The sequence below is a fragment of the Panthera pardus genome, unplaced genomic scaffold, assembly GCF_024362965.1.
Source record: "Panthera pardus isolate Hobbes unplaced genomic scaffold, ASM2436296v1 HiC_scaffold_24, whole genome shotgun sequence".
Classification (NCBI taxonomy): Eukaryota; Metazoa; Chordata; class Mammalia; order Carnivora; family Felidae; genus Panthera; species Panthera pardus.
Window position 1 is genome coordinate 54,137,948 of NW_026526810.1, and position 9,338 is coordinate 54,147,285.

Consider the following 9,338-nt stretch of genomic DNA (forward strand, 5'->3'; position numbering starts at 1 on the left):
CAGGCCTCAGCCTTTAAAATTAGTATTTTGGGGGGCACCTGGGCAGCTCAGTTAAGCGTCAGACTCTTGATTTCAGCTCAGGTCATGATCTCATGGTCCAGGAGTTCGAGCCCCACATTGGGCTCTGTGCTGACAGTGCAGAGCCTGCTTGGGGTTTTCTCTCTCTCTCTCTCTCTCTCTCTCTCTCTCTCTCTCTGCCCCTCCCCTGCTCTCTCTCTCTCTCTCTCTCTCTCTCTCTCAAAAATAAAGAAAACTTTTTAAAAAATTAATATTTTGGAAAAAGAATAAAGAAGACACAAAACCACCTGACGGCTAAGTAACCTTCACAGTTACAGGGTTTCTTGCGGTTTACAGAGCAATCCCCCCTTCATATGATTTTATAGGTGGTGGGGAAACCGCCTCAGAACAGTGTGACCGGAACAACGTCACCTGTTGACTAGAAATGCTAGTACTGGCACTTAGATCGTTGACATCAGGATTCAGGCTTTCACCCCATCACAGTAAGAAATTGTACAGAGTTAACAACAGGCAATCAATTGTATGAAGTGAACCCAGAGGCGCATGTTTCTGAGAGTATCTGGAGAGTTGGCCTTTCAGTTACAAAGGCACTGAAAAGACACAAGTAATGACAAGTAATGCTGCCTAACTTGGGGCTGTTTAAAGAGCACTTCCTATGTGTTTTACACACACACACACCCCACCACCAATGAAGCAGTCACCACACTGCTCCCGATGTGGGAGTTAGAAAGACCTAGAAGCTTGGGCAAGTATCTAGGGTGTGGCTTGCCATTTTTTTCAGGCTCCAGCCTCAAAAGGGTGGGGGGCACTTTCTCCCCTACCTTGCACTCACCTCATTCTCTGAGACAGCCAGCAGCCAACCCAGTGGATCCAGACACGGAGCCCTTGGATGTGTGCTCCCAAGCCTCTTCCTGAAAGCGTGGGGACCTCCCTGCCCACCTGCCCCACCTTCCCCTCCTTCAGCATGGGAGTGGCCAGGGTCTTAGGTGGGAGTGGCCAGGCAGGCTTTAGGACCATCAGTGTCTAGCAAGTAGCTGGAGGCTCCTATAAGGGGAAGACGGGCAAAGTGGCAAGGTCTGAGCCTACAACCCTCAGTGCAGCAGGCTGAACAAGCCATGGGCTGCTTGAGCTGGCTGCTGCTATGGATTGGAGCCATGCGTAAGTACCTTCTGTCTGTCAAGGAACCACCTGGCTAGAGGCATCTTCCTAGGCTTGGCAAAAGCAGTGAAGGCAGACAGGTCCTGTGGCTCCCACAGAGGTCTGGAACTCTCAAGGCCAACACTTCTGGGTCAGTGCTCCAGGAGTGGTCCCAGAAGCAAGGTGCATACCTCAATCCAAGGTTCCCCATCTCTCAGCTTGGGAAGGAGGGACAGGCCCTGGGGTCTCAGCACCGCCTGGGGGTGAGACTACCTAGCTAAGTCAAGGAAAGGGTGGGGGGCCTGCAGGAACAATCTCAGGGCAGCCCCCAAGTCATTCACAAGGACTCCCCAGGGGAGAAACTTGCAGAGGTATCAGCCAGCACCCCATGGGGCTTCAGCAACAGCAGTTGGTGGGGGGCTGCTTCTAGATGCTGGTGTGCCCTGGCTGAGTGGCGATAGGAGCATGGCTGCGAGAGGCAAGTGTCTGCATTTGTCTATCTTTATCTTCTGTCTCCCATTTAACATCCTGCCCCCTCTCCCAACCCCGCTATCTCACTGTCACCTTTCAGGAGCCAGTCTCTGCTCCAGTCACGGTCCCAGGCACCGTTTCCATCATCCTTGCCCCTGTGGCTGCCAGCTCCAAGCCCCCAAGACGGAATATCACCACCCCACCTAGTGGCTTGGAGCCAGCTTCTCCCCTAATTCCCCAGGTAAGCTCCAAGCTCCTTCCTCCCTTCTCCTCTGCTCACCTTACCAGTCTAGGGCAGGTGCTTATATGACCTTTTCCTCCTTCCCTGCTTCCAGGCACTGAAGGGCCTTGGTTATTCTTCTGCGGGGACAGCGGCTGTGGAGGACCCACACAAACTGTGACAAGTGGTACACAGGCAGCAGCCTGGTGGCGACAGTGGGGGTCCAAAAGACTCTGAAAGGCGTACATTTGTGGTGGGACAGGGCACTGACAGGTACCTGTAAGTGCAGAGCAGGGAGAGGTGGGTGGTGACCTCCCAGTCTGAGGTTCTAAAGTCAGGGGACCAACGGCCTCATGAACACCACGTTGTCTTAGAGTATTCTACAACCATGTGCGCCCTGGAGACTTTGTCCCTTCTTCCAGCAGAACCGGGGGAGGGTGGCAATAGTCGCCACGGAGTGAGCCAGTATCTAGGAGCCTGTTCCCACCAAATGGATTGCCCCTAACCACCTGCGGCGCCAACGGGTGCCTTGAGCCTCCCCTCATCTCCATTACGCCTGCTAAAGTAAGTGTAAAATCTAATTTTCTGGTGTGTAACCCTGGGTCTCCCCAACCCTTCAAAATCGACTACAGCCTAAGTCCCTGAGATAAATTCTGGAGCCGCTTCTGTTTCCGACCTCTGCCGCAGGCGGGTAGCCCGACGACCAAAGATGCTTGGGCTGGGGACCGAGCACCTGCTCTCCGCAGGACCTTAGCTTACGGAGCCGCGGGGAGCAAAGGCGCCAAGAACCACCCGTGGCGGGCGCAGGGCGTCTTCGTCTCCGCCCTCTTCTCCCTTGGTCGCAGGGAGCCGCTTTACATCCTAGTGGGGCAGCGGGGAGAGGATGCCTGTCCCCGAGTAAGCGGGGCCCGTGGGAAAAGGCGGCTTAAGCTCCGCAGGAGTAGGGCTAGGGCCGGGCACTCCGCGGTGTTAAGACAGCCGCACCGCGAAAGGAGCATGGGGCCCCGCTGCATCCGACGCCCCATGTCCCCAGGGGAGCCGGCAGAGCCAGCGCGTCTGTCTCGGAGAGACTCGGACCGCTGAGGAGCACGCGGCGACGGAGGGGGCCGAAGGGGTCCCGGGGTCGCGGCGCTGGGCGGGAGGCGGCGGGGCGCCACCTACATCTTTCGGGTACGTGTTTGCCTCGGCGCGCTCAGCACCCGCCCTCAGCGCTCCGCGTTGGGGTCCCAAATCTCCTCCTGCGAACGCGCGCACACACGCTCTGCGTCCCGGACTTGGGGTCCCCAGTCCCTGAGCCTTTACTCGGGTGCCTGATGCACGGGTCCTCCCTCGACGGCTGGAGGGCGCGCCCCTCAACGCGCCGCCGGCGCCATAGCTGCGCGTCGGCGAGCTGGAGCCCCTGCTGGTGGCGGCCGGAGGAGGCGGGCGGGCCTACCTGAGGCGCCAGGACCGAGGCTGCCCCTGAGAAACTGGAGAGCCGCTCGGCGACGCCCGGAAGCAGCGGGAGAAGCGGGGCCGTGGGGAGAGCCCCCATCTTCGCTGCCAGTCATCTTGCTGTCGCCCCGCAGGTGGAGGGGGCGGCTGGACGTCGCGGGCCAGGCCCCCTCTCCGCAGGCCGGCCGTCCACTGCTGGAGGGGGCGGGGGGCGGGGGGGCGGCCAGGGCTGCGCAGAGGCCTGGGCTACACTTGGCCGGAGGTTTCGGGGGCGGCGGCGGGGCCTGTACTGCGGGTGGAGGCGGCGGCGGCCGCTACTCGGACAGGTGCACTCTTGGGGAGGGCAGCTGGGCAGCTCCCAGGGTTAAGTGAAGTGAGAACCTTAGAGTAAGCCCTCTAAAGGACAGGTGGGAAAGGGCTTGAGCCCCGTCCTGGGCCAGAGCAATAAAAGTAATAGCTCTTAGAAAAAAGAGATCAAATAAGTTGCAAGCAGACAGAACTCATACAAGCAGACAGGACTCCCTAGATTTTCATTTAAATCCAGGACTTTTTTCATCACCACAGGTCTCCGTGTTCTGCAGCAGCCGCAAGAGCTTAGAGCTGGCTGAGTTAGCAAGCCGAGCAGAGAGGCAGGAAGTCAGGGATAATTTAAATCAGCAGTTCTCAAAGTGTGGTTCCTAAACTAGTAACATTAGCACCACCTAGGAAGTTACAAATGCGAATTCTCAGCCCCTCTCCAACCTACTGAATCAGATACTCTAGGGAAGTCTCCTAGCCATCTGTGTTTTAATCAATCTTCTGGGTGATTTTAATACACTCCAGAGTTTGGAAATCACTGGTGTAAAGAGACAGAGCTTTGGGGTCTGTCTGAGCCATACTGTTCATGAGTACTTTATACACATCTCCATTATCACAAAAATGGAACATGTGGTTTGGGCCTCTTCCATTTTATATCTGAGGACCTGAAATCAGAGGGTTTTAGGTGGACCAGGAGGTTGCCCCAGCTCAGGTTGTCCCTGAGCAAGGCCTTCAGGTTCCAGCTGATTATGCCCATCCCACCTCCCTGGCTCCTGGCTCCCACTTCTGAGCGGGCAGCACCGGTATTGTAATGCTAGTGTAGAGAGGGCCACAGGGGATTCGCGCTAGGGAGACAACAGCTTCCCTACTGTTCCCAAGCCAGTTTCCCATCTGTATGCCCCTGCCCCCCTCCTTCCCTCATTTTGTAGCCAAACACTCTAACACTTTCAGTTTCCAGGCCTCAGAGACTGACATCCTCTGGGTTGATGGAGAAGATGGGGTATCCTTCATACACCCCTGCAGCGAACGCTTTCTGCAGCCTCTGGCAGGTATTGGCCCCTACCCCCACCCCCCCAGCTTTCAGCTGGGTCTAGCCTTCTTCCTCAATCTTTGAGCCCACTCCCATCTGAGCCACCAACTCTGCTCTGAACCACCTGTTTCTTGGACAGCACGGGAGTTGTCAAGAACTGGGTGGTCAGTTGTGATGCCAGTATGAAGCATTCTGGGGTGCTTGTCAAATATCTCCTACTATGATTTTTTTTTTAATGTTTATTTATTTATTTTGAGAGAGTGTGTGAGCAGGGAAAGAGCAGAGAGAGAGAATCCCAAGCAGGCTCCATATTGTCAGCACAGAGCCTGGTGTGCCCCTCCTGCTATGAATTCTTAAACTCAATCCTCCAAGCTCCAGGATCCCAGAAGAGGGAGTATATGGACTTGACAGAGTCCTGCAAGCCCTTCCCCTACCCCTTCAATGCCTCTGGTGTTGCTCATTGTTCAAAGTCCAGGGCTAGAGTTAACCACATAGCTGGAAAAAGTATGTCTGTCCCCCACCTTCACCCTGCAGTATCAGTTGTTTTACTCATAGTCATGGAGAGCCACAGAGAGGTAGAGATCTGACTCCTCCTCAGCTGTAGTCATTGCCATTGCCAGTGGCAGGCAGAGCTCTGGTTAGCCAAATGCATGTGCCCAGGGGGCATGGAGCTAGCTGCAGGTAACATTACATGCATGCTACAGGTAAGTCCTGCCTTTGTCCAAGGTCTGGACTCCTGGGGCCACGGGCTGGGAGGAGCAGTAGGCTGCTGGGAAAGATGACTGGTATGTGCCAGGCACCATTCTAGGTGCTGGGCAGGAGGCTGGATATGCATCAGTGCATGCTCTGCCCTCAAGGAGCATGTAGTCTAGTGGTCTAGTATGGGAGGGGTGATATCTACCTATCCACCTATGTACCTACCTATTTATCTATCTAGATCTAGATTTAGAAATCTATTAAAGTGACAATTGCCATGGGAGGTTTAAAATGTTTTAGGAGTTCTCAGAAAGGAAAGGTTGCTTTTGTCTAGGATAAATAGGGAAAGCATCATGGAGAAGTTAACAGTTTGGCTGAGTCTTGAGGTCTGGGTAAAATTTGGGTAGGGGGACAGAGAAAAGCTTCCCACTGAAGGCATCTCTCTTTCTCCCTAGACCTGCCCACCTCACCAGGCCCTCTGGTTCTGTTGGTGACTGTTGTGACCTCTACATTGAGCCTCCTTATGGTGTGTGGGGTTCTTATTCTGGGTAAGCAACATCCAACAGGAATGGCTGCCCACCTTGTCACTGAGCTGCGCGGGGTCCCAGGGACAGACGAGGCTGATTTCAAAACCCTTGCTTCTGGGGCACCTGGGTGGCTCAGTTAGTTAAATGTCCGACTTTGGCTCAGGTCATGATCTCACTGTTTATGAGTTCAAGCCCTGCCTTGGGCTCTCTGCTGTCAGCATGGAACCCCGCTTCAGATCCTCTATGCTCCCTCTCTTTCTGCCCCTCCTCCACTAGCACTCATGTGCCCACTCTCTCAAAACAAAACAAAACAAAAACCCTGCTTCCAGCAGAGCAGTGGTGGACTCCTCTAGGGTTCTAAGAGTAGAAGTAGCTGTGGAGGCCCAGGGAAAACATTTGCCTTAATGGACATCTGGAGAGATGTCCTGTGCAGAAGGGTAGCAAACAGTGTGGGTATCTTCTTGCCATCTTCTTCAGTGAACCATAAGAAGTGGCAGGGCCTGTGGTAGATGAGGCTGCACGACCCTGAGCTCAAGCTGAGCTACCTTCAAACCTCCACCACCAGGACACCTCTCAACCTCTACTACTGCCAGGTGGGGTTTGGCCCCGCCCAGTCCTGGCTTCTGCCCCCAGGACTTACAGAGGTTTCCCCAGCCAATGTCACTCTGCTCAGGTGAGTTCTCCCCCTCCTTCTGAGAACCTATGCACTCTGAATCCCTCCCTCTTCCACCCCGTTCCCTGCTGTGGTGAATTATGGTTCCCAGAGAGAATCTGGCCTCAACCCCTCTGTGGAGGAGACAGAGGCCAGAGAATTTCTAAAAGGCACAGTGACTTGTATAGGTCAGTTGTCATCCCCAGTCCTGGGATGCTAGGGACCCCATGATTTCTTTGGAGCAAGTACCTGCAAGGACATAAGGAAAACCTCATCACAGACTCCCACCCTCACCCTAAGCCCATACCTGCTCTCTCTTCTGCCCTAACTCTGTGCCAGTCAGCATTGCCTCTGCAGGGCTTGTACTTGGGGAGATGCCATGATGCAGAAAAGCCTCAGAGTCCTCAGATAGGGCCACCTGGGTGTATAGGGAGTGGCAAGGGAGGTAAAGGAGGCACTAGACCCTCCAGGACCCTTCCCCAGGCCCAGCCACCCTCTCCCTTCCAACCTGTCTTCCTGCAGAGCACTGGGCCATGGCGCCTTGGGAGAAGTCTATTGAAGGACTGGTAATTGGCCTTCCTGGGGACCCCAACCCCCTGCAGGTGGCTGTCAAGGGGAGAGGGGTGGAACTCCTGGCTCAGGGTAGAGCAGGGCTCCATGGGGGGAGGAACAGTTGCTAGAGCTAGGATCAACTGGCCTCCTGAAATGTCTGGGGGAGCTCAGGAGCCCTTTTCCTCCCCAGACCCTGCCAGAACTCTGCTCTAGTCAGGATGAGCTGGATTTCTCACCGCATCAGGTGCACCTGGGCCCAGGGGCAGGGGTGGAAGGTGGGCACTGAACTGCCTGCTGGGACAGCTTCTCTTCACCCCGGAGCTGAGAGGTAGCAGTTCTAGGGATACAGAGCCTGTCTCCACTTTTGTGGAGCCTAGAGCCTGGTTTCCTTCCCTGTCAGTGACTGGGGTATGTGCACCTCCCACACAGCACATTCAACCATCAGAACATTGTGCGCTGAGTGGGGCTCAGACTCTGGACTGCCCCTCGCCTAATTCTGCTGGAGTTGAGGTCTGGAGGGGACATAACAGTTTCCTGAGGAACAACCGGCCACACTTGGTAAGACCCTTCTCCCAGCCCTCTTGGCCCATCTAAAGACCCTGTCCATGTGTCCCAAAACAAGCATGGACTAACACACCCTCTGCGCTACCCAGGGCCAGCCATCACCTCTGGCCATGTGGGACCTGCTCCAGCTGGCTCAGGACATAACCCAGGGCTGCCACTACCTGAAGGAAAATCCACAGGTTGGGAGTGATCCTGGCTCAGAGCAGGTGGGGGAGCAGCCCAATCTCTAATCCCTAAGGAATAGCTTTTCCACATAACTTTTATAGAAATAGTTCAGGGTCAGAGCTTCTGAGTTCTGGCAGTGATTTTTTTTGCCTGCAGGGACATTGATGCCAGGAACTGCCTGCTGGGCTGCACTGGACTCAGCCCAGTGGTCGGTACTGGGGACTTCAGGATGGCAAAATATGATATTACAGGTGTGGGGTCTGGGGACGTGGGGAAAGCTGCTGCTGCTCCAAGAGATTTACCAGCACTCTGGTGGCATTTGAGCAGTGTCTCACTCCCCTCCTCCCTCCTGTAGAACCAGTTATTAGGAGTGGGGGGGGGGGTGCGGTAGGCTCTGCTGCCAGTCAAGTAGATGCCTGAAGAGGCCTTTCTGGAGGGCATTCATTTTCACATCCAAGACAGACTCCTGGTGATAACATGCCTGCCCCCTTCCCTGGTCTTGGGCCACCTTACATGAGGGAAAGGGGAGGCTGTGTCTAATGGGCTTCATTGAACTTCCCCCACTCATGATGCAGGTCTTTCGGGGTCCTGTTCTGGGAAATCTTCTTATTAGGCTACATGCCCTACCCTGGGTGCACCAACCAGGACATACTGTACTTTGTCACTGGAGGGGGACAGATGGGCCCTCCCAGGGGCTGCCCAGGGCCTGTGTGAGTATGGAGTGTTGTCCAGGGACGGAGGTCCTTCACAGCCATGGGTGGGCACAAAATCCTACCTTTCTCCCAGGTACTGTACCATGACACGGTGTTGGCTGCACCAACCTCAGCTGTGCCCCTGTTTTGCCAGCATCTTGGAGCATCTTCAGTACTGCATTCAGGTGTGCCCCCTCACCTGCCTTGACCATCTTGATCTTGAGGGTCAGGAAGGAAGCCATAAAACAAAGCTGCTCCCCTGCCCTTCTATTACAGGACCCGGATGTGCTGAATTTATTCCTGCCAATGGAGCTCCTGCCCACTCTGGATGAGGAAAAGGCTTCTGGGCTGGGGAGCAAGTCTTTGGAGGGCCTAAGATTCCCCACGGGCCCAGGAACTGAATCTGGAGAGCTTAAAGAGCTGAATAGGGAGCCTCCTTGGCCCCTGACTGCCCTCGAGTCCCAAGACCCCAAATCCAGGTACCTCCAACCTCAGAACCTTTGGAATCCCCCCTATGGCTCTTGGGCCCCAAGGGGCCCGGAAGGTGAGGACTCAGGCAGTGCCTGTAGCAATGGTTCCTCCCTGCACTCTTCCTCAGGCTTCTAGGTAGCTTGTTATTCCAGTAGCCTCTGTCCCCTGCAGTCTGTACTGCGTGTCTGGGCCTGTCTCAGAACTGGCCAGGCACCAGTGGACTCCCCATCCTGGAAACCAGCCCAGGCTTCCTGGAGAAGAGCTTGGACACTCCCAGCCTTTGATCTTTGGGACCAGAGGTTGAAATCGCCTCCCTCAGGAAGCCTTCTCTGGATTACCCTTCCCTCCCCCACCCATAAGTGTCTTTCATCTGGGCAGCCCTCAACCCTACAAATGCCTCTAATAAAGAGCT

The 9,338-nt window shown here is 55.2% G+C and overlaps 1 protein-coding gene across 1 annotated transcript; it reads left to right on the forward strand.

The window, feature by feature from the left end:
* The first annotated feature begins 1,159 nt into the window (after nucleotides 1-1,159).
* On the forward strand, nucleotides 1,160-9,338 carry LTK (leukocyte receptor tyrosine kinase). The gene is given in 26 exon segments (XM_053888722.1): nucleotides 1,160-1,176; nucleotides 1,727-1,809; nucleotides 1,812-1,859; nucleotides 1,953-2,018; nucleotides 2,021-2,119; nucleotides 2,577-2,743; nucleotides 2,880-2,991; nucleotides 2,994-3,016; nucleotides 3,222-3,286; nucleotides 3,288-3,361; nucleotides 3,409-3,440; nucleotides 3,443-3,606; nucleotides 4,529-4,626; nucleotides 5,163-5,315; nucleotides 5,759-5,851; nucleotides 6,308-6,503; nucleotides 7,005-7,038; nucleotides 7,040-7,084; nucleotides 7,480-7,558; nucleotides 7,561-7,592; nucleotides 7,688-7,804; nucleotides 8,155-8,202; nucleotides 8,204-8,232; nucleotides 8,339-8,473; nucleotides 8,550-8,640; nucleotides 8,732-9,338. Coding segments are annotated over 26 exon segments (2,430 nt in total). The 3' UTR covers nucleotides 9,062-9,338.